The sequence below is a fragment of the Myripristis murdjan genome, chromosome 16 (genome assembly GCF_902150065.1).
Source record: "Myripristis murdjan chromosome 16, fMyrMur1.1, whole genome shotgun sequence".
Taxonomy (NCBI): Eukaryota; Metazoa; Chordata; class Actinopteri; order Holocentriformes; family Holocentridae; genus Myripristis; species Myripristis murdjan.
In genome coordinates this window covers 8,378,141-8,404,078 of record NC_043995.1, presented here as the reverse complement: position 1 = coordinate 8,404,078, position 25,938 = coordinate 8,378,141, and the positions used below count along the sequence as shown (strand labels likewise).

At 41.7% G+C, this 25,938-nt stretch overlaps 1 protein-coding gene across 2 annotated transcripts in view; it reads right to left on the bottom strand.

Moving 5' to 3' along the window:
• Window positions 1–25,938, bottom strand: part of LOC115373884 (RNA-binding motif, single-stranded-interacting protein 3) — a 143,794-nt gene that overhangs the window by 22,789 nt on the left and 95,067 nt on the right. For both annotated transcript variants that reach the window (XM_030072508.1, XM_030072509.1), the window contains exons 7-8: window positions 8,691–8,797; window positions 5,174–5,217 (exon numbers count right to left, since the gene is read on the bottom strand). In XM_030072508.1, the coding sequence (XP_029928368.1) occupies window positions 5,174–5,217; window positions 8,691–8,797 (151 nt within the window). The remainder of the gene's footprint in view (window positions 1–5,173; window positions 5,218–8,690; window positions 8,798–25,938) is intronic.

The window sequence follows — 25,938 nt, the reverse complement described above, 5'->3', positions numbered from 1 at the left end:
AGGGTAAAACACACTTGCCAGGGTGCCCATCTGTGTGTGCTGCTTCACTCCTCGTTTCACTTTTCATTTGTTTGGTCAGTGATAGCACGGACAGTTCTGACCTACAGGCTCGGAGATGCAAACCTGCTGATATTTCCAAACTGTTGCAGTCCAGCCTTGTGGATGCAGTCACTTTCAAACTGCCTGCGATAAGCTCTAGAGCAAGGCTATTCAAATTCAGCAGCAAGTGGGCTGACATGGAAATTCACCTGGGGTTAATTTGTCCATGAATGGCTACAGGTGACTCTTACTCTGTGCATGTCTTTTCGTCCACTTTAATGGTATCATGTTTAGCAAGGAGATTAACTCCTCAGTCACATATCTAAATCCATCTGAGCACAGCCATGCCCATATGTACTAAGAGTACAGGGGCTGGGAGTAGTGGAATACGTTAGAGGGGTTTGGGGATTAACTATTATCTTCACTGAATTCACTGTCAGATGAATAAATGAATAAACAAAGTAAACATCCAAATCATTACTGATTTTTTCTTAAACAGTGAGTAACAAAAGTACCTAATACAAAAAGGAAAATTTAATCCATGGCTATACATCAAGTTGGCCTGATATACCTTTACCACATTCAGTTCAGCCTCTCTCTGCCTTACCATTTGTAATGTGTCATCTGAAAAGTCATGTTGGCATAATGCACAATATATAGAGGCCTACACATCTTGTGCAAAACACAGCATGCCATGAAGAATGTATTGCAATGTACCAGCTGACTTGTCCGTGCATGTAAAAAGCAGCATGAGAAATGTTCACTGCACTATATGGTTCTTGCCCTCGACAATGTAATGTTAAATATACGTATGTTGCTGCAGATTAGTTGGTATAATATATGGCATATAATATAATATAATGTATAAGCCATGTGTGTAATAAGTCTCTTAACAGCCACACATGCAGAGCGCCTTGGAGGGCTGCAGGGATCACAGGACTGACGCTGCAGTGAAATTTGACGTGGTCCTCCAGGGTTTTACTGTGATGACTTCATTCTTTACCACAATAATACATCAACTTGCACTTCCTCATCTTCACAAACCTCCCATTTTGGTGTACCACCTTCAGCGCCCTTGTGCCAAGCCTGGAATTCAATCACTAAAATACACATGAACGGGCAAATTGTGTTTCCAGGTCACCAAAATACAAATTGGTCACAGTGCTGCTTGCGATGGACTTTGCTCACCCACGAAAACAGGGCCCATAGTGTTTTTTCCGACAGATTCACATCCATAATGATAGAAAAGAGGATGAATATAGTAAAACACTATCTATCAAATGAACACAACAGGCCTGTATCATTGGCTATCACAGACGCCAGCCTGATTTACTCACAGCCTCTTGCGGGCCATACAAAAAAATCTAAAGGGCCATATCTTGCCTGTGGGCCACTAGTTGAATAGGTCTGCTCTAGAGTGTGAGTGGGCTTCACACACACACACACACACACACACACACACACACACACATACACACATACAGAATCTCAGCTGAATTTTTATGCTCCACTTGGAATGATGAAGTCTTAGCACTAGTATGCAAAGAACAGTGGTACGGTGGTTACGCTCCGCACTTCCCAAAATACAATGTAGGCCTAGTTCAATTCTTTGAAGCCAAAAATAAGAAATCTCATGAATTATTAGCACTATATATTTTGTCTTGCTGAGGTTCAGCTCCAGTTCATAAGTGAGTTCATTGCCTGTTCTCCCTTAGTTGTGTCAACAATGGCTCAACTTCATTTTTGCCTAGGTTTCCCCTTAACACCTCCAGTGGATTTCACTAGATTTTCCCCATCGTCCCTTTGAACTCTGGCTTACCTTCTCCCGCAAGTAGCCTCAGAGGAACCGGTGTGTATCCGGGTCACAAATGTTCTTTATTAGCTGACTTTTCCTTTGAGCTACAGTGTGTCTGCACTGCATTTAGTGATATAGTCAAACCTGACACACCGTTTGAGTATGCCATTGCAATTATATCATCTTCGACAGCTGGAATGGACATAGGTAGATCTTAATCAGTCTATAATCAGGTAAAAGCCTTTTAAGAAACTATCATCACAGGAATCAGCGGAAATAGTGGCTAACGTGTTTCAAATGGCGTTTATCCCCGAAAAAGATCACAGAAGTGGAACGTCTATGTGAATGTGTTGCTTTAACGTCTCTACAAAAAATAAAATAAAAATCTCTAACTTGGTCTTGGGGTAGTGTGGATCCATCTGTTTTCATGACCATCCAATGAATGTATGACTTGTGTTAGAGATACAGTACTGTATTACTGTCAGTGATGAATACAAACGAGTGAACACAGCCTGGTTATTCGATACGGCTCTCTGATTGTGTTTATTGTATTTTTCATTAGAGTGATGTGTATTGAGAGAGAGAGAGATAGTATGTAGAGGACAGTTCCAAGGTTATTGATGGGGACTATTAGCCCTGAGCAGTGTGCTGTCAATAGCAACTGTAGCACAGCTGTTTAAACAATATACTAAACATGTAATTGGGAACAGAACATTACTACGGGATTGAATTAAAAAGCTCTCTGCGAATCCCTGGTGTGACCGAGCCGCACTGTCAGGAGTTTGCCCTGGAAAATTAGCGAGTGATTTAGTGCTGACCTCAGTGACTTTTGAGCTGAAAAATGTGGGTGAGCATGCCAGAATATACGTGTGCGCGACTGCATGCATGTGTGTGGGCAAAAGAGCAAAGAACAGACAGGAAAGAGAGAGAGACAAGGACCGCAAGAAAGAGATGGAGAAAGACAGGTTGGAGGGAGAGAAATGCTTAGACAAAGAGACAGAGGAAAAAGTGAGTGTCCTGTCACCCTGATAAAAGAGAGGACAGGCTGTGAGCCAAAGCGGTCTGGCTGGTAGGGACACATGTTTCCAATATCATCAGATCCGCATCAGACCCTGAAAAGCAGCCTTCCGTGAGCTTGGAGCAAACAACAAAACTGATATCGATTCTTAGTCTTCCCCTCTCCTTGGGCTGACTTTATATTTTCCCTCGCCCTCCTCTTGACCTCGCCGTGCCCCTCTCCCTTTTTCCAACCCCCACTCCTCCACTCTTTTCTCCTCTCTAATTAGCTGCATTAGCATTTCATAGCCATTTAGCGCTTTGCCGGAAGGAGCCTCCGTGACCTCGGAAGAGAGGTCGCACGGGGCTTAAGCGCTGCAAGCTGCACAGATGCATGCGTGTGCACGTGCATTTATGTGTGTGAACATGCACGCCCACACACACACACACACACACACATACACACATGCGCACGCACACAGTGGGGAAGTCCACAAGTAAAGCTGCTAGTGATAAGGAAATAAAGAGTCTAGGAAGTAGAGGAATTAAGAGAATTAATAGGAGAGCACTGCAAAAAAAAAGTCCATCTTAACAAGTAATTTAGTCTCATATTCTTTCTTTAAATTTTGTATTCTTAAAACAAGTGCAAAAAAACAGACAGTGTTATGAGATAATCCCACTAGTTTCCAAAGTTAATCAACTTGTTTCCAGCGTTTTCTTGAATCAAGTGTTTTTCAAGGGCTTATTTGCTTTTTTCTGCCATGTTTCAACATATTCATACTTGTTCTCAGAAAAAAAAAAACCCTTAAACAAGTTAAAGTGCATTGGAAACATCCCACTCACAATCTTGATGAAAGAAAAATAAGATTTTAACACCAAATATGACCTTAAATGGCTTGTTCTGATGGCGATTTCTGCAGTGAAATAGGAGCAGGAGACTAAAGACTGGAAAACAGGTATGAGGGAAAGTAAAGTAAGAGCAGGTAAGGAGCAGGAAATGGAGAGGAATCACTAAGGAAAGAGAGAAGGAAAACAAGTAGGTGTGTGAGGAACTAGGGTATAAGAGTAAACAGAGATGCTAAGGAGCAGGAACTACCAGAAGGAAGAGGAGGAAAAGGGAAAGTAGGGCTACAAAGTGGAAGAAGTACTGAGCTGAGGAGGAGGAGAAGAGAAACAGTGAGCTAGAGGGAGGAGGGAGGATGCGTCTCCTGGGATCATATCACCGGCAGCATTCCTAGCAGACAGGACCGATCTCCAATTTCCCCCTTAAACAGCCGGCACTCTGCATTCAGCCTGGGAACAGTGCAGATAGCCTCGGCTGACGAAAGTCTTACAGCGGCGCTGCAACACCACCCAACCTCTCTGTCTGGGATCAAAACCTACAAGTCTGACAGGTTGTATGCATAGGTGCATAAATACATGGCCCAGCTGCATCACTCTGATATGAGAGCGAGGGAGGGGGAGAGAGGAAGACATGCAGAGAGCGTGCATGTGTGTGAGAGTGTGTGAGCGAGAGAGACAGAGAAAGACGTATGCATGAATATTGCAAACGCTCGTGTGTGTGTGTGTGTGTGTGTGTGTGTGTCTTGCCCTATCCTGTGCCGCATTATGGCCATAACTAGAAAAAAGCAATAAATCACCCATTACTCGTTACATTTGTTAAAAGTAACAAAGCCACACTACTTGTTGCATTACTTGTGTGCTGCACCCTAAAGCGATGATGCTTACAATAAACACTGAAGAAGTAATCTGAGTAATGACAGATGCAAAATCTTTTAAGCTTTTTAATAAAGACGGAGCCTTCAGCGCTGAATTCCAAGCTCCTGAGTCGTAGTTACCACTTTGTTGGCCTGCATGTGTCAGCCTCTGTTTGTAATTCTGATATTTCAAACAGGACTTGAAGGCAGAATCAGACAAAGGGACTCATCTGATATTGTTACGCCAATAATGTACACAAGTAACAACCTGTTAGTGATCACTAAAACTGCAGCAGTAATGCCCTACTTCACAAAAAAACAGTAATGCGATTACAGTAATAGATTGCTGTGGTGCCGTTGTCTCAGTGTGTGGGTCTGGTGAGCTCATTTGCATGCATGTGTCCTTGTGCACATGACTACTGATAGCTGGTTGATGTATGTGCATGTGCGCATGTTTGCAAATGTGCTGTGTCTTGAAAATGGGTGGGGAGGGGAAAAAAAACATGGACATAGGAGACTTAAGCAAGTGCGGAATACTGTGAGATGTGCCTAACTGAGATTAGCAGGGAATGTGAAATGAACACCGACGACTGTACGCATTTAAAGTGACAGACAGGTTTGTCAATAGAAGAAGAAAAAAACATACCCGTTCTGCATTGCGGAGGGATCGTACGTCAACGCCATACCAGTCTGGAGGGAGTGAGGGAGAGAGAGACACACACACACACACACACACATACACAGGTTATCAAAATGTCCTCTGCACGCTCTCAGTTCTGAAGCTGTTTTACACCAGATACCAGCAATTATGTCACGTTGTACAGTGCATGCATTTAACATCTAATTAAAGTTTGAATTTATAAACTGTTGGCTTTAAAAAAAAAAAAAAAAAAAAAAAAGTGACATTTCAAACTGCAAATTGCTTTGGCAGTATTGTTCCTGATGAACAGTTATGCCAACGAAGCTGAAATGAGAAAGAGCACAGAGAGAGAGGGAACGAGAGGGAGAGAGAGAGAGAGAGAGAAAGATGGTGCCAGAGACAAAGACAAAGCCAGACACATTCACGAGGTAAAATAAACAAAGCATACCCAACAAGATTCAACAAGAGGCTAAACAACTGAGAGGGACATAAACACCCACTCAATAAGGAACACTGAAAAATGGCTCAGCGGTCCCAAATGACTCTGTTAAAAGCTCTTACGTACAATAAAATGACTGTGTGTGTGTGTGTGTGTGTGTGTGTGTGTGTGAGAGAGAGAGAGAGAGAGAGAGAGAGAGAGAGAGAGAGAGAGAGAGAGAGAGAGAACCAATTATAAGTATCAGGTTCAGAGCATAGGTTCTCACAAATATAGTACAATTACCAGAGAAGGTGCTAATAGGGGCAGGAATGCTGTTCTTCACAAAGTTGGTATGTGTGTGTGTGTGTGTGTGTGTGTGTGTGTGTAGACGTGATGTGGTATCCTTACATGCTGCTCATGGTGACAGCATAATACTATCCTACAGTAGCATACCCACTGGCTACAGCTAAATGAATAGAAATGAATGGGGTTTGCGTTTGCTTTCCATCCAGCTGCATTACAACAATATTAATAAATAAATTCAAGAGTGTCTTTAAGTGTTCTTACTGTTCTCTCGGCTCCTCCCCCTCTCTATTTAAGAGAGTTGTTGTCCCTATTAAGTCAAGTGTTTATCATCAAGTGACATTTTCTGTGTGTGTGTGTTTTCTATCTGTCTCATATCTTGTAGGGTGCGGTTTAAATGAATGAGACTGTGTTGCTCTCTACTGGGCTTTGAAAAAAAAACAAGATATTCATCCATGAGCAGCTGCCTGCTGGCGATGTTAGAGTAAACTTAAAGCAACAATAGTGTTTTTAGTCCTCTGATGTTTTTTTTTCCTCAATCTGTGTCTCCCTCTATCTCTGCCTGCCATCCTCCAGAAGTCATTTGTACTTGTTCTATATTCCACACAATGCTCCTCTCTCCAAATTGGCAGATGAGTTGAAAGTGTGCCCCGATGCTGAACTCTGCTGCAATATTTGTTTGTTTTTTTCTCAAATGCTGTTTCTAGTCGGGAACAAGGGAATAGAGAGATTGTAGCGGCAGCAGAAAAGAGGGCTAGGCACTGATGACATCAAATGGCAAAAATTAATCTTTCCTGGGAATAGAACTCTTTCCCGTAACCGCCATTCCACAAACATGTGATTAAGTGAAGGTAAAGAAAGTCGATCACAGGTACACAAGAATTCAGCTTGTCACCTTGAGCAAAATCTGTCTTCAGTGCTAGTTCCCCGCCAGTTCACTGGATTGTCTATTTCAATCAAACCTAACTCAGTCCTCTGCACTTCAGGAGGAGAAATCATCTTCATGTTTGTGTGTTGTCCTCTAAAGTTGCCAAAAATCTTTTGGCAGAGGCAGAACATGCTTCTTTAACCGCTGTCTAATGCCAGCTTCAGTGCACGTTCATGCGTGCCCACATGTTGCTGCTTCCATCCATCTGCGTGAATACCTCTGTGTGGATGTATTCTTCTGCAGCTGAGTGGGTTGTTTACGCGTGTTTTTGTGTGTGTGCATGTGTGTGTCACAGTCCCAAGGCCAGACTCATTTAGGAGAGAGGGGTCCTGAGAGATTAGGGGCGGCTGACTGAGTACAAGAGCGAGCGGAGGCGGTGAGGCGCCTCAAAGCGCCTCCATGGCCAGATGTCTCCATCACTCAGCCTCAAGACCTGGCTGCAATGCACGTATAAATCCCTGAATAGCTGCTTTTCCACAGCAAGGCCAAGTGGGGGCTTGTCAGGAGGCGATCCTCTGACAAATGTGAGGAGGACCGCACTGAAGGCACTGCTCATTTATTTGAAAACTAAAACCTGGATGACTAATCACCTCCGTTGACAATGAGATGCACAAAAGAATCAGAGAAGCACAGGGCCGCCCATAATAAGTAAGCCTCGATTAGTCCATACAGGTCCTATCGTGGCGACCAAGATAATGTCCGATTTTTCAAACATACACATAACCCAGATGCACAAACACAAACAAAAACATGGTGGCTGTGGTGTCCAGTTATTGCCGTGGCAGCAGCCTGGGTCCATTTCATTTCACTTCACCACTCTGCTCTCTCTCACCCTCCATGTACAATGGATGTTGGGAAACTTTGAAAAACTGCACACAGTGTGTGGGTGGTACCATTATTATTCACTTTCTCTCGCTCAGTAAATTTATGCTGTGGTATTGACACTAACAACTTTTGAACTCTCTACGTTGTGCAATAGTTGATCTGCTTTCAATCCGACGAACAATGTTTCATTTCTTCTGGAGATGACAGACTGGAAGTGGGAGTTTTAACAAAAGGAAATGTGAATTGGCATCAGGGTCTAGCCTTATATATTAAAAAGACATTTAACAACTTTTAAATATGCAAGCTTTCATATTGTCAGCAGGATGTCTAATTTGGTCTTTTTTTGTGTTCATGAAAGCTGATAATGACCCCTACAGGGAGTGAATGTACACTGAGGGACCAAGCCAAACCACTGAAACTCTATTATGAAATGTCGAAAATGATGTCAACTGAACACCAGCCAGCTTTTCTCATTTTAAGAAAAAGGCCGTCTTGTTGGACACAATATTTTAATTATACTGCCCAGCATTGTACAATTCAGTGTAACTGCTCTGACTTTGGGAAACACTGGGCTGTAAACTTGTTGTCACAGGCTAGACTTATTATGATAAGACTCTGGTTGTGCTTGTGCCAGGAGCAGGCATGGCTTTCACAGACGTTTATACTTGTAGTTATGCTCTAGTTGGGGTTATGATAACAACTCATTTGGCTTTCATAATGTTACTTCTATCAGTTAAAAAAATCCAACATTTTGATTGGTAGAAAAGCCTTCATGTTGCTGATTACTGCTGCATTGCTCCACCTATGAAAGTAATTATTTGGAAAGTTGAAATTTCTTTCATATTCAGCTGTTTTTAAGGTGAAAAGAACGATCTGCAAACCTGTCAACTGAGAGACCTTGTTATTCTCTTATTCTGTACGCTGTGCAAAACGTTTGAGACAGAAGAAAGCTGCTGCAGTTGCTGATGAGGAGCTTCTGTAATGGCTACAGCTGATGAGCAGTTTGGAAAATGAAATAATTAAAGTGCACATCGAGTCTTAAACCTCACCTCTCCTTCCCGTGGCCACGGCCGGCCATTTTGGGGGTACTTGACCTGGGTCTGCCTCTTCTTCTGGCCTCCGTCAGCGAATTTACACAGCAACGGCTCTGCAGGGGCTATAGTCAGGAAGAGAGAGGGAAACAGAGAAACAGAGGCCGAGTCATCACTTCAGCAGCCAAAAAGACCAAAATTTCATTCATCCGACTATTACAATTATAATTCAAAGGTAAAACTTAAAGACAGGGTGTAATATTTCTTAAACAGGGTGTAAAACTTCAATAACAACATAGATAATTAAGTGAACCTGAAATAACGCATCCAAGCTCACATTCATCTCTTCCACCTCTAATCCAGCTCAACAACAGCACAGTTATCACGCCATCTGTACAACTCTTACAGCCATACTTCGACAAACCAGCCTTGACATGGAAACAAAGCCACTGGCTAATCATCAAAGCGCAGGGAGTGTGGTTCAAACAACACAGCAAACAGGCATAGTTAACATGCTAAATAACTCCACACAGCGTGACCCGCACGGCTATAGACTGCGATAGCGGTTTCTGCAAAGACACCGCGGTCTCTCTCTGGACCTGCGAAAGAAGAAAGCCTTGATTACAAATAGGATTAGCTAACTGTGACCTCCCATGCAAAAGTTCACCAGACTGTAACTTAAACCTGATCGGCTGCAGCTTCTGATGCCCCGCAGGCTTCTGAGCCAACAGGAAGTAGCTGGAGTGGGGCGGGATTGTGGGCCTTGGTTTGCAAAAAGTTATTTAAAATGCTTATCTTTAAACTTTGTTAAAAAGCAGGAGGGCGTGTATAATGGGTTGTATTTTTAGCATGACTCAGCAAAAACATATATTGAGGAGTATCCTGGCATGAACCACAACAAGACAGCTGACAGTTTATACCAGTCGATTGTCCAGTTGAATTTCACTGACCCAAAAGGAAATTCTTGGGCTGTCCAGAAATGATTTCCCATATTGACGTTCAAAATTTGACACTACAAAGTGTTTCACTGTGCATGTAGGTGCTTTTTTTCCAGCATTATACTGATACAGAGATACGCGAGGATATCACATCACCACAACTAATAATAATGTCCTTACCTTATGTGTAAGTTATCATGTAACGTTCTGCAGGCTAAATAACTTGAGCTGGTTACTTGTCGTGGTCGTCTCAGATTGTGATGCTGTTATTTACTGTAGTTGAGAAAAGTGGACTCTGCAAGCCTCTGTAGCCTCGGAGGATGTGCTTGGCCAGGGGAAGGGTGGGGGGTACTGCCGTTTTGGTGCATTCTGCCATGCAACCATTAGATGCCGCTAAATCCCACACTGTCCCTTTAACTGCATCTTACAGCTGCCTGTTGGCTCGCACTCTTGTCTGTGGTAACTTGAAATCATTTCAAAAAAGCAGAGGAAGTCTAAATTCATGGATCACTGTATTTAACTTTAAAATGCCTCATAGATCAGAAGATGCGGAGGGATGCACGTTTTTGTGAGCTTAGAGGATTTCTAAGTTGTAAAAGAGATCAAATTTATTTTTGCAAAAATTATGCTGACACAAGACGCAGACATGATTGCAAAAATAAACTGTGCAATTACCCCGCCTGCTTAAAGAGGAATATTTCTTCATTCCAGCAAAATGAAAACTGAGAAGGGCTCATCTCAGCAGAGAGAGCGTTCAGAGCTTAAGGTTTATACAAAGATATTTGGAGTGCCTGGGGGGATGGATGGCTTTAGTACTCTTAAGTAGACAGAGAAACAGAGTGCTGTGTGATTATACTGCGTTTAGGAGTACTTTGTCATTGCGCTGTTTTAACTTGATTTCTATCTGAATAACAGGCCACACTGCTGGGCCTCTCTTATCATCTCCCTCCTCTCAATTTATCTTTCTTTGTCTCCACAATGTCTCGCACTCCTCCTCTTTGCTGCATGCACACATTATGTACATTTGGATGGCAGATAATCATCTTTGTGGGACTGCTCATGTATAAATGTACACCCAGCATGATGTGCACCCAGCCTTACCACAAGGGTGCCAAACAAAACACACAGTGTTTCCTCATGAAAAATGACACCAATGCTCAGGAAAATGAAAAAGTACAAAAAATGTATATGTATTATATATGTGTATGTGTGTATCTATATACATATATATATATATATATATATATATATATATATATATATATATATATATATATATATATATATATATGAATCCACAGAGCCACACAAGTTGGATTAATCCAAGGGGGCAACACAAGAAAGACAAAAGCAGCACCTGTGATTCTTTTTGCCCCTCTTGATTTTGGTGCCACATTTTGTGATAGCTGGTCATTGCTTTTGTGCGTCACGTTCAGTCCAGTTTTAGCTCAGAGATGGTTGCTGTCCATTTTAGTAGCTTTAGCTCCTCTGGACGATTAATGTATTTAGTTGTCCTAGGATTTTCCTTTGACTAAGTTTGAGTTTCAGTAGGTAGTAGTATTTCCATGGCCTGTTTAGCTATGGTGCTTATCAGCAAGTTCTTCTTCTGTTTATTGCAAACAAACAACTGTTGCTGCATATGAGCGCATGAACAATCAATTCCAGTTTGGCAGAGGCCAATTTATGGTTTATTAATTTATGGTTGTTTGTCAAAATGCCACTGTACATACGCCATCAGTGACTGCGGTGCCGGTATAGCCTGCAAAAGCTGCCAGTGTAGCTTTGCTCTTCTACAAAAACATGCAGGACGACGTAAGACTCTAAGAACTGCGACTGATCTGCTGGGCCGCTTTGGACTCCTTCCCACATTTCTGGTTTATTGCCACTCAAAGCAGAGACATCATGGAGCCGTTTGGAGGTTCACAAATATATTCATTTATACAACACCTCAATTTCAAATTATAAAGACTGCCAGATATAACTAAATTCATGGCGAATAATGTCCCCAAAACATTGGTTTGGACATGGCCAAGCGTGTCCAACAGTGAACATGGAGAATGTAACCTAGACTTGACACTATCGTCGAGTGTTTCAGTGGTTTACACACACAGACTCACCAGTGTTGCCAGTAGTAATAAGCCGCAACAGAGAATACAAATACAGATGAAAAAAAAAATGAATTAATACTTTCAAATACGATTTAGGATTAGGGTTTGTATAAAGGTTAGGCATGTTGAAATGAGGGTTAAAATCAGTTTATGTGCTGTGGAAGGCATCCATATTAATTCACACACACAGTCGGGAGAGCATGTGCACATATCTACACACATGCACACACACGCACACGCACACACACACCTAACTACAGCCTAAGGGACAATATCCCTATTCTGTTGTTGTGTTTAGTTTGAGCGGTCTGACAGACAGAGAAAGCGACATTGTAGACGGCTGACAACCTGTCAGGTTTATAGTGAGGACACTTCTTCTGTTCTGCTTCTTCTCTTCAGTAGCACACAAAGACGGCAGAAACTCCTGCTGATCTAAGACAATTGTTTGTCACAGGCTCTTACATGAAAGGGATACCTCAATATTTTGAAGTTAGTACTATTTTTATTCACCAGGCTTGTCACACAGACATCAAGAAGTCATCATGTGGTATCTGTTGAGGTTCTCAGTCATCCAGGTCATGGGTCTCCCCACACAGATTTGAATCGAGGGTAGCTGGACTTGCTTGTAGATTCTCGAAGACGTTTCACTTCTCATCCAAGAAGCTTCTTGCGTTCTGACAGACTGGTGGGGAGCTCCAGGTGTTTAACCTGTGTGGGGACGTTCTCCAGGTTGTTGGCTCATTGGTGCTCCTCACTGCTGTGATGACCGTCTTTAGTGTCCACTGACACTTAAAAATCTACAAAGAGTTGCCCTCTATTGAATTGTGTGTGGATATCCTGCATTGATACTGAACTGAACTAAAAAAAATAAAAAAACAACTTTTGGTTTGAATGCAAACAACACTAACAAGCTGTTCTTATGGTATTCAAAATACAATAATGTATAAATGTATTTCCCCATAATGTCATAGTTACCAGGTAAAAAAAATATCAATAGGCTGGAATTCAGAATGTCATAGTGTATGTTTCTTTCATTTGGTTCATTAGTGTACCTCAGACTAACATCAAGTGAGTAAAGCATGCTACACGAGAACAGAAAAAACACTTCTGAGGACTAACAGTGCTTGTTAAAATGACGTATAACAAGCTTTTGCAAGGAGGAACAATGGGTGGTGAGTAGGTTTTCCCAACTTCCATTACTGTATAATCCCCAACAGCAGAATACATGAAAACACACACACACACATACACACACACTGACACAAACAAACGCACACAGAAATTCACACGCACACAGCAGAAACGTTGTAGCTGTAAGCTGCCCTAATATCCAAGCTGAGGCTGGTGAAATGGCTCCAGCCATTAAACACTGGCTCAGTGATGTGGGGAAAGGCTAACAATGAAACAGTGAGCTGGACTGCACAGAAATGTACGCACATGCACACAGGCACACATGTGCGCGCACATACACACACACCTATATGTTTGACCTCACTCATTTATTAGCTGTTGTTATAGAGCAGTTTTCACAGACTGTATCAGGAGTCCAATATTTGGCTGGAGAGGAAATTTAGGAAAGTTCCCAAAAATGATTCTGGAGAAATTGATGATATTTTGTTTTACTGGATAATTCAGTTTTATGTGAAGCTACTGTCACTGCTGCCTTAGCACTTCTAAATCCCTCCACAGTAACATATAAAGAGGAGTAAAGCACTGAGGTTCAAAACCCTCGGAAACAAGATATATCTTATTTCACCAGTCACCACACTCCAGCTATAGCTTCACTGTTTACCCCAAGTCTGCTACTGAGTCTCAATTTGTTATTTCCATTAAAACAAAGAAAAATGAATGAGATTATTTATGAAGAAAACCTCTGTTTGGTTCCTCATCTACATCATTGAGCTGTTTCCTACACTGAGCAATGATTCTCCTAGAATCACGACAATACAAGTTCACTCCTCCCAAGGTAACATCATCCGCCCTTGGCAGCTTATTTCAGGTACCATATTTTCACTCATGGCAGTTCTTCATCTATAAAAACATTTCCTCTTGGGGGATTGTTTTGTGGTGGAACTGCTCTGAGCAGTCTTTCACCCACACAGACAGAAAGGTTGTGTCTCCATTCAGGGGCTACCTCCTTCGAAGGACACTTCAGAGGACTGAAGGTTAGCCCTTCCAGGAAGATAATGGTCACTAAATGGGGTGATCTATTGAGGATTCTACTTTATATATGATAGGAGGTTCATTTTTAGTTATGCTAGGTTTAAGGTAACTAATGAAAATGCAAGATGACGTTACGATTTCACTTTTGAACTGGGACTGGGACTGAGACTGGGACTGGGACTGAACTATTGTGCAGCAACAAAATTTCCTGTTCCTATGTGCCACCATTTGAGTCAGATGCTGTTCCTCTCCAGATTCTGTGGCAGCAACTGACTGCTCTCTTGCGTGTATTCTGCCACCTAATGGCACCTGATTTATCATTAAAGAGATCTTAAAGGAAGTGCTCTTAACAGGAGGGAAAAATGGTGATTTGATTAGCCATGACTGAGGCCTGGTCCTCCACACCAACTGATAATTAATTACCGAAAATTACCAAATGTCAGTTGGCACACTGTGCGTACGGTGTGACTTCGACTGTGCTCTGTGCAATGTGCATTTGACTCAGAAAAATAGTCCAACGTGCTGCTGACAGGTTTTTCATTTTTCTGTGTGCTGCATGGAGGTCAGTGTAGGGTTCCTAACAGCCAAATAAGGCCTCCCTCTGTTGGGCCCACATTGCTTAGGCCAAGTCTAAATCCTTGAGGTCAGTGTATTGTTTGGTTTCCCTCGCCCTTTCCTTTCATGCTCAGGTACCATTTCGGAGAGTTTATAGTCCAAGTTGCACACTGGACACTCCAAGCTTATTTTTTCTTCCCAGCAATGGTGATTCAATTAATTGTGAATAAAAAAAAAAAACCCTCTGATCCCATTCATTCTAGGTTTTCTTGTCACGGAATAAGCCCAATCAACCCTGCTGATGAGTGTGGTGAAATTCTGTATTGGTGAGGTGCATGTAATAGCCCCATTTGGCAACATCAGCAACTTACTGTAACATTGGTGTGCCCCCTGCACAGGCTGTCATAATGTGTTACAATAAAGTAAAAGCAAGAACAGAATCTCATTCAGGGAAAAAAATAAATCCTTTCTCACAAGAAAACTGTGTGTGTGTGTGTGTGTGTGTGTGTGTGGGAGGGTGGGGGTGTGGGGGGTTAGGGTGGAGGTGGGGCAACAGAAAGATGAGCCAGGAAGGGCAATAGAATGAGGAAAATAAATGGTCAAAAGTTGGCAAGAGCCATCAAATAGATAACGGGTCCATTAGGGAGACAGACACTGTGAGAAGAGTGCAGTGTGTGTGTGTGTGTGTATGCGAAAGCATGAGATAGAGATATTCTTCCTGTACCGTAGCTGCATGAAAAATAAAGAGAACATTATTATCTTAATTGCATAAGCATTGTGGAAGCATTTCTAGAACCCCCTAGTGGCCACGTTGGAAGACCATCATTTAACACCAGCACAAGGGGCTGTGTGTCACATTGCAGACAGTATAGCCAACTTGTGGAGGGCTGCTCCAATTAGACAGGAATAACAGAGGAAGAGCTCATTTATGGACTTCCAAAATTGTTGCACATCAAGGGGAAGCTAAATTATTTAGAAAAAAAAGGAGGACAGTGATGGATAGGCTCAAGCAGTTACAAAGACATCACAGCAAACAACAATCAGTCCAAGGTCTGCTCAGATCATCTTACACCTGGGAAGTAATTTCACCCAAATATAAGGTGTGCTGGCCAATTAAGACTCAACATTATGTCTTATTAAAGGAGGCTAATATGTGCTAACATTTTATTTATTTCATTTAATTTATTTATTTCTTATTATTATTTATTTTTTTCTTATTGTTGCATCTACCATTAAAGCTCATAAAGTGGATTATAGCTAAACCGGCCAGCTACTGTAACACTGGCATCTAATGTTAACACTGTAGCTGAAGTAGCTGCAGGCTCACTTTAATCATGTGAGCCCGATAGCCTCCTTTATCAAGTGAACATAATGAACACACTGCCTGCGACCGGGGCCAGAGTCATGCTCCTTGGAAAGACATTTTAAAACTCAGTTCTGGAGACATTTGAGGGAAGGGACCAAATCTCAGGTTTATGGATTCCTGTCCACTCTTGGCTTTTTAGGTCCTCCATGTTCCGCTGCTCAACATACTTTGGGGTGAAATCAAATTTAATGACTCTTCCTGGATGACAAGTTGGCATACCCCCCCACCGTCCCCCCCACACCCTCTCCCCGGCCTCGCTTCCAGTGCAAATAATGTGAGCATGTAACATGGCACTGTAAGCCGCTCAAAGTGGAGCGCTGATTGCTAATAAATTATACCCAAATTTTAAGTTTCAAGTGCTTTATACTGCTGAATATGCTTTTGATTAACAATAACAACAAAAATAGTGAGGGCAGGTAATCAGTGCGGCACATCAGCAACCACAGCACTTCCTGTTAAAATTATTTTATTCTGCCCTTATTTTCCCCTGTCTTTCAAAAATGCAAGATTTTAAAATAAAGCTCAAAAAGCTATTGAGTTGCTGAGAAAGTGCCACACTAAATAAGATGAACCTGATAGAAAAAATATTTAGAATTATTCTCTCTTTCACCCACTGTCACTTACTTCTCTCTCTCTCTCTCTCTCTCTCTCTCTCTCTCTCTCTCTCTCTCTCTCTCTCTCTCTCTCAATCTCTCTCTCTCTCTCTCTTCAATAATAAATGTATGACCTGTAAGTTTGTGAATTGTGTGGGCTGCATGTTATGAATATAATAACTGCTCATATATATGCCTTCCCATAAAAACTAAGACAGCAACACTGTCATTTCCATTAGTTTAGCATTGTTTGGTTGCTCAGTATTAATGATCATAATTGCTGGAATCATTATAATCATTAATCAGATTGCATCAGTGGCAGATTGCACACAATATAAGCAGCAACATGTAGCACGCAGCACATTTTCTGCAGTAATCCTAAATAGTGTGTTGCAACTGACGTGATATTGTCAGGCATTATCAGACATTATACTAACAGGCAAACAGACACTCTCAGATAATACTCCACACATAATACAAAACAGACAAGTGTAATCTCACTACTGTATCAGCTTAAGGTGATGCCTGTGGTGGCAGAAGCTGTGAAAGTCGGCGAGTGTTCTGCTTTTTCGCGTGTAGAGTATGGCCGTTTCTTGAAGCATGTTGCTAAATGTCACCTATCCCTCCATAGGCGACAGAAAACACCCTGCAGCACATTCATTTTGTGTTCGCTCCCGCAGCAAGAAGCCGCAGATATTCAGCTTTCCAGTCACAGCGACATTATTACAAACTGTTACATATCACAGGAGAGCTTGAAGAAAGATAGTAGGCCATTTTTAAATCTCAGCCCTGTTCCAGCTGCTCCCCCACTCATGACTCGGTGACACCAGAGCCCCCTGGAAACAATGAATTTGTGCAGCTGCCCCCTCAAATCGCGGGTATCCACCACTGGCAACAAATTAATCAACTCCAGTCTTTTACTGAACTCTATTTTTCACTCTCCTGATCATCCTGTTGTCTCCCCAGCCACATATGACAAAGCTGTACACCTGCAAACCTTTATAGGCTTTCAGGTCTTCCATGGTTTAAGGGTTAGGGCCAAAGCTGACATCGTTCAGTCGGGACAGTCTTGTCAAGACATAAACCTTTTTTTTTTTCTTTTTTTTTTTTTTTTTTTTGAAGATGACGGTGTGGCTCTGCTCATGAGATGCTTCAGAGCAAATCTGTACAAGCATGAGACACACTCGAATGAGCTTACAAAATCCCACCGCGGAGCCCAAGAGAGACTCTACTATGCTATTAAATGAACATGACAACAGACAACAAGCCCATCAAATGAACAAACACGCACAGCCCGCCTAGTTAAATCCTAAATGCTAATACAGGGGGAGGCTGGTGGGGAGGAGGGGTTTAAAATGGAGGCTGTGGCAGGAACAGACAAGAATGCAATGCTGAACAAGAGTGAGCACCAAGTCTGTTTATATAGATTAGGTGTTCAGTGTTGGTTAACATCATATCTGTATGATACATATGACCAAACAACAACCATGCAATGCTCCGTTTAATGTCACCTAATGTAATATACGGATAAAATACAATATTTTCAGACTCAGCTCAGCCTTTGGGATGCTGCAAGGTTCAACACCTGTTGCTCCAATCTTTAAAAGTCCCGATCCACAATTTGTGTGACACTCCAGCTGTCACAAAATGCTTGAGTCGCCCTTGTGGTCGAGTCAACATTAGGGATGGGCAATATTTTGAGATTGTACTGATATTTTGATATGAGGCAAAGAGACTTTGCATATCATTGTAATATGGTGTTGTCTTTAGTTTATATGTCCATATCACCCAGTTCTGGTCTAGATGGTCTCCTTTCTCCAATGTGACCTATGACACTCAACAATATTGAGTCTACAGGGAATGTGGACCATTTCAACTTGATTTTTTCAACTTACACACAGATTGCGTACTGGGGTTTTAAGATATTGCTGCATGATGGGAATGTACAACTTTGACATTTACTTAAAAATTGCTGGTTTTTCAGTAAATTCTCTGTCTGGTCTTTCTGCAGGATTTTGGAAAAGGTTGCTATGGTAAAAGAGAACGAACAAAAAACCAACATGTCTCCAAATGAAGAACTGTAATATACTCTAGAGGGAAAAAAACATGTACCACGTTTACAGCGGGATATGGATTTTTTGTTACAATTTCAGAAGAGAGGGCATTAACACTGAAACAAAAAGATGCATATTGTATTTCCATTGATAAATAAATCTTTGATAAACTAGTTACCTTATCATTAGTTTTAAATGAATCTGTATATTGCTTACTTGATGTTTCTGCTTTGACAAGAAGTGCTTTGCATTTCATGCCCAAAAAGATCTTTTGACTTGAAAACCTGATGGAGAAAAAACAGAAAAAAGAAACCCACACACACACACACACACACACACACACACACACACACACACACACACACACACACACACACACAGCAGACTACTGTGTGGTGTGTGTTTGTGTGTGCAGAGAAATGTGTGTTTCCCAGTAGTTACTGTTACCAAACAACACAAGTCTTTGCCAAGAGCTGAGAGGTTGGCGAGGACAAATAATCAAAGAGAGAACAGACAAAACATTTCACGGCACAAAAATTAACATGCGGGCCTGTTTTACAAACTGGACCAGACGTCCATGTATTTTCATTAACCGAGGATTACACTAGCTGATTTACCTATTTTCTTTTTCTGTCATGAATGACAGTGCAGGATTACTGCTTTGTGAATAGTTTGAATAGTGAATAGCTGCCCAGCAGATTTCAAATATTATTTTTCTGTATTTGTGAAAAAAAAAAAAAAAAAAAAAAAAATCAGCCGACACTGTGACATCCTGTCACCATGGAGACAATGTAACACCAGGCAAACAGGACATGAAGGACGTGACGGCAGCAGGGGATGTAAACAAGACAGAGATAGTTTGTGTGTGTGCATGTGCGTGCGTGTCTGTTTGTGTGTGTGTGTGTGTGTGTGTGTGTGTGTGTGTGTGTGTGTGTGTGTGTGTGTGTGTGTGTGTGTGTGTGTGTGAATGTTCTTGTGTGTAGGTGAATAAAATATGTGAGAAACAGAGAGATCTATGAAGTTACACAGACAGAAAGAGGAGCTTCATCGGTTTCAGATGGATTTTTTCCTGCTCTGGTGTTTAGTGTTGAACTTAAAAGATCTCTATATAGGCAATAGGGCGGGGAGCTTGAACAGTGGTGCCCGGGGCACATACTGTTACCACTGATTATAGCCGTGGGATGTAGCAAACCACTGCAGGGCAACACAGAAACTGTTTAATCTCAGACTAAGCAGAAAAACATGCCTCTCTGCTTTGCGGGACAGACAGAGAGAAATGAGAGGTAAAAGGTGTGAGGAGGGGGATTCTGGCCATACGGGATATTCTTAGTTCGAAAGGCAGAGTAGGTGAAGCCCTGCTCAAGCCTTTGCGCTCATAATGATCCTCAGAGCAAGCCACCACCCTATCCCCAAGCAATCAAAAACCCTCAGCCCACAATGTTTGGGGTTTTCACTGTTGGAGTGACAGGAAGGGAAGTATCAAAGATTATATAAATGGGATCCAATTCCTCAAATGGAATGGGAAAAATTGAAAATTTCTCAATTAAAATGAGATGAAATCCATTAGTTGGCAACATGGGAAATCATTCAGATAGAAAATATGAGACCCAGTCCCCAAATGTGAAAATATGTGGAATCCCTCACTTGGGCTAAATGGGGCGCAATCCTTTTTCTGTGTGAGACGTTCGGCATCAAAGAGTTCAAAGGCCTGTGATAGAACAGCATGCTCTCCAGGGGGTCACTTGTTCAAGCAACACACACGAGAGAAAGCCAACTCTTTGCCTCCACAAATGAAAAACAGACACTGTTTATTTATATGGCTCTTACCATCTTTATAATTTTTTTGAATTAAGTTAATGACTAAGCCTATTGTAATAAAATGCAACAGCTAATGAAAAAATTGGGAGGGGAGTGTAGATAGAGCGCTGGGGCAGATATAAGGATGCTTGGCAAGACAATTAAACCAAAGTAAAATGGTCTTGGTCCTGTCTCCACCTCACTGGCTGTGGTGGTTAAAGTAAGGCCACATGGAGTGGGAGCTGTCAATGACAACTACTCACCAAAACATTCCCCAAGAGCATCCCTGGACCATTATAAAAAATACAGATCTGTTTTCTCATGGGGATTTTCAGGTGTTGCGACAGCTCCCATCAGTTTTACCTCAGAGAACGCCCCAAGGACCCCAAGAACACCCCGACATGCCAATGCTCACTGTCTCGTCCTGATTTGAGAAGAGTCGGCTGAACTGCACGGCAGGTGTTTCTCACCTCACGGCCTGGTATGGATGACCAGAGTGGAGGGGTTGCTAACTGTGGCACAGGGTGTTTATATGTATAATGACTGCATAAGTAATGCTTAAAAAACACAAATAAAATGTGTGAAACACAAGCAGAAACGAAAAGGACTGATATGGTATATTTATTTCTCTGATAATTAAAGAATCTAAAGCAACAAAAGTTAACATTTTTCTTCTTTCTTCCTTGATGGGTTTCACCAACATTTATTTTTCAATACAGACTAAGTTAATATGCTGACAGCTGATTCTCTGTGACCACACTCAAAACCAAACAATTAAGCTTTAAGTAGAGTAAATCTCTTTGTAGTGAAATGTTGAATAAACAAAATGAACAAAGAGAATATTGCAAATGAAAAGATGAGAGACATAAAATTCTCTTTAAAAAAGAACAACAGAACAGCCTCTTTCACATCAGATGGGAAAGACCATAGAAACTGAATGAGTAGAACCGTCTTTGGTTCACCATGAAAAGAATATTTGTAGAAGGCAGAAGAGTTTCTACACAATGTCAGATATACAATAAGCCTGATGTACAGCTAACATAACTATGTTCTGTTTTCACAAGAGAATAATAGTGACAGCAGCCTTGTGGCTCTTCATTTTGATAAAAAAAAAAAAAAGGAACGTTGCTTTTCAGAGTTGAGCTTTACTTAGTAGGTTGTTTGTGCCGTGGCTTTGCCATAAATCATTAACTTTATCAAGAACAATACAGCTAATTAGGATTAACTGACACCTAATTCATTAACATTAAATATTAATGGTAGCCTGAGATGGGCTAAGAAAGGGATTCCAATTGTTTAAAAAAAAAAAAAAAAAAAAAAAACTTGAGCAGCACATTTACTGAAGAGGCAGGCTCTTGTTTTGTCATGATGTGTCAATAAATTAATTCAATCCGTTCCTCAAAGATGGCTATTGGTAGGGTCACTGGCAGCACTGAAATTTCCCATACAGTGCTGAATCTATCCATTGAATTTCTATAGGGGCGACATGGACATGGTGCTGTCTGATCGTCAAGAAAGCCAGGCAGGTATCGGCTCCATGTATCAGTAAACCAATAATTGGTCTAACCCTACTTGATAATATTGATGGGATTTGGCTTGCTCACAAAAAGCACTGCATTTCTGTGCCCATCCCTGTGCTCGAGTATTGGATAAGTGCCTTCCAGTCACACACATAAGCTGACACCAGCATTGATGGTGCCGCGACGCCGCATCATTACATGCTTTTTTTCTCAGTATGGCCTCATTCAATTTTCCTTCCATTAAAAAGGAACATCAAATAAAATTCATTTCCCATTTATGAAACTATTGAACCATTTCTTCCATGAATGGGGACTTAATGCCTCGTGATCACACCAGATATTTAAGGCCGCGCACTCCTTTGAAAGCCTCCTGATTATTATCGGAGCTGCTGATGTTAATGGGCCTTTTCTGAGATCCAGATTTTCCTCATTGTTGTCCTGCGTCTGTGTAACCGTGAGGGGAGCTCAGGACAAGGAGAGCTATTAAAAACTAAAACACTCTATCAAATAGAGAGAAAGAGAGAGAGAGAGAGAGAAGGGGATAGGGAGAGAAATAGGATGGGAGTGACAAATGTGTGAGGGACAACGGCCAGAGGATAAGTGAGGATAGCGAAAGGGGAGATGTAAGACAGAGGTGTTTGGGGAGGAAGAGACAAAGAAACAAAATGAAGACGGAACAGACGGGTGGAGGGTGTGACGGGTGAGAATGAATAATAGAGAGAGAGAGAGAGAGAGAGAGAGCAAGAAAAAATGGCTAATTTCCTTCTTTCCTTTCCTGAACTCCGCTCCTTAGTATTGTCTTTTTCTCCACTAATAAGTGATAATATCGAGGCTGGGGGCTTTGGCAATTTACTTGTACTGTGACACATCAGCGGCAAATCACAAGAGAGTGACTCCACGTCTTAGTCATGTCCCTTGACAATTCAATGGAGTGTATTGCCATTATCAGCCTGCAGGGACATCAAATAGAGACTCGGTATAAGCAAATTTCAATTCAGTATCAACAAGTTCTCTTGAGAAACACTGGGCCTTTTGAGAAGAGCCAAGTGTGCGCTTGCATGGCTTGTATGTGAGTGTGTGTGTGTGTGTGTGTGTGTGTGTGTGCCTGCAGTCTGGGGAATAACTTTGCAAGTGATTTATTATTGTTCCGGGAATTGATTGTTATTTGTAAAAAGAGATGACAAAGGGAAAAAGAAGAATTGAAGCAAAAATCCACCCCGAAAACAGAATTTGCAAGTGTTATTCCAGTCTCCTGTTTCAGGGAAAATTTGTTCGTGTTTATAATAACCGTAAACAGAGCAGTTTTTGATCACAGAAATAAGTGTCTGAATTCGGATTTAGAGAGGATGTTTGCTCGGGGAAAACCCACCGAGGTGAGGCCCAGTGATATCCTCCACCTGTTTTCTCCGAACCAAAACCAAAATGAATGGAGAAACTCGGTTCGGATTGGCTGATGTTCGGATACATCGTTACAGTTCACGTTCATTTGCTTTCAGCTGCTAAGTGCTGACTGTTTGAAAATGTCATCAGGAACACCGGGGAGGATGACAATATTAAGAATGAACTTGGTGTGACGAGGTCATGCTGGAGCGGTGGGTGGCAGCGGTAAGCCAGCAGATGGGGAGGGCTTCCCACTGCTGCCAGCTCGCTCTCGCAGCACGGGGTGGGATTTATTATTGAACTCCGAGATGGTAGAGCTACAACATATAGAAAACACACGCTGCCTCCACTCACCACTGCAATACTGTGTTTGTAAGACACTCAATTCCCTCAAAGCCATGCCAAAAATGCATATACAAGAAAAAATATATAGATATTCACTCCTTGTTGCAACATGGGCTGGAATTAAGTGACTAAAACAGAATTAACACTAAAGGTGCAGTTCACTCAAAATACTTACCCCTAGTGCAACCTATCCAAGCAGATCATTTCAGTGTGCTCCCCCTTCAGCCCAATACAATGAGGCTGGATAGTTTTTTTATGGAGCTCAAACCATCAAAAATTTACACGTGAGAAACTCAACAGCATCGGCTCTTTTTAACACAGATACCCATAATCCATAGCCCTCGAGGACGAAGAGTTTTGTTACAAACCAGCTCCTAGGACGCCAGAGAATTTCCTATTCCCTGGGGCAGAAAACCTCTCCAGTCCACACAGAAACCATCAGGAAGGATAGAATTCACTCGACACAAGTGGGAAAATAACTTTTTTGAGTGAACTGTACATTTAACATTCTCTTTATAAATCTTTGGAAAATAAATAAAAGAAGGATTTTTTTTTTTTTGCATTTTAATTTACAACAAACTGAGGTAGCATCAGTTTTTCAGCCCCGGCAAGGTTCAGATAACTGTGCATGTGCTACAGGTCCAATCTAAATATTTTATATGTAGCAAACACAACCTGAGGGTCCCTTCCTAAGAGCTGGAGGCCAGCGAAAGAAATGTACACCCATTCTAGATATCCAGGATTTATTCAAGGGACTATGGAGGTATGGCTCAGTTTCTACTCTAGATATTATGCTTCTATGGATATTCATATGTTGTTTTTTTTTTTTTTTTTGTCATTTTGACAAAAATGACATCCCTGATTTCATGTAATTTCTGTTTTAACAGGATGTTTAGGGGGAAAATATGGAGAGGGATCAGTCATTATTGTAAACCAATAGGATGGGAGTTTAAAGAACAGATGGATTCGACTCCATGCCCAATCTGGATGCTCTATCTCTATGAAAGGGAACTCTACAATAGAGCAGGAAGCTGTGGATCAATGGACTTCCTGTTAATGAGGGCTGATGGAAGCTCCAGGCATGTGATCAATACAGGCATAAATCCAGCAGCTGGACAATGAAATATGACTGTAGCCTGTCTATACATCAGCATGGGTGGATGGATCATGGTATTCATCAGAGGAACACACATGCACAGGCACCAGTACATGCATATATCTATATCTGTATCTATATCTATATCTATCTGTAGATAGATGTAGATATAGATAGATATATGTACAAGCATGCACCATGCACACAAAACATGCAGCTGCTGCACAGCGCCCGCATTGCAGCATCAACAATCAACATTAACTCTTGAGAACAGTGGCTTTCTTGGGGATTTTTAGGACAAAAACTGAAAATCTGAAAACAGAAATAGACTAATGACAAAACAAAAACACAAAGGCCTGTCAAAATGTCATCGCAATAGAGCAATGCCACACTCTGACAGTCAGTGGCACAGGAAGCCGGTGACATAAATCAACAGAACCTGGCTTCAGAGACACATATTTTCATTCTGTGTATTAGATCAGTAAACACAGTGTGCAAGCGTGTGTGTGTGTGTGTGTGTGTGTGTGTGTGTGTGTGTGTGTGTGGTGGATCAGCACACAGCGCTTGGCCTGCCAGATTCTCTCTTCCACCAATTTCTACGGTGGCCCTGAGAGCTCAAAGAAAACACATGCAATTAGACAAAAAAGCAAATTAAGAAAACATCTTCAGCAATTTGGCAACACATGCCCAACATTTAGTAAATGTGCGGCAAACTCAGACAACATGCAAACAGACAAAACACAAGTAAATGAAGAAAACACAATACAGAAAAGATTTAGAAAATGTGCTGCAATTACACCAAACGACAACGGAAGTGTTTCCAGAGGACACTTAAAAGTGACAAACACATCTGGTTCCAGTAAACAGCAACTATCAATATTAGTTTATAGACCCTGAAAGCACATTTTTGACCGAAGAAGTCTAATGCTAAGTCGACGTAAGGTGGGCTAAACACACTGACAGGGGTTCTGGGGACACACTTCAGTTGTTTGGTATAAGTGCAGCAGTTTCCTAAATGCTGCATGGCTGATTGTAGATCTATCCAATCACATCTCTGTTTATCTAATATGGGGCAGGTTTGATACGATGACTGAGAGAGGAACATCGCTACAGGCTCAGTGGTTGCTCAGCTACGTCACACACTGCTCTGATTGGTTGTAGGTCTATGCAATGGTGTCCACAGGCATTTTGGTCTGTGACTGTTGATAATGCCCACAGACTGTCTTTGTTAACGCCCCTTGGAAATCAATAATGAATTGATAGGTTCCACACTAATTTGCATTTGTGAATTGGTGCGGTGATACCAGGCTACATGTATTTTCTTATTTGCTTGTATTTTGTGTGTTTGCAT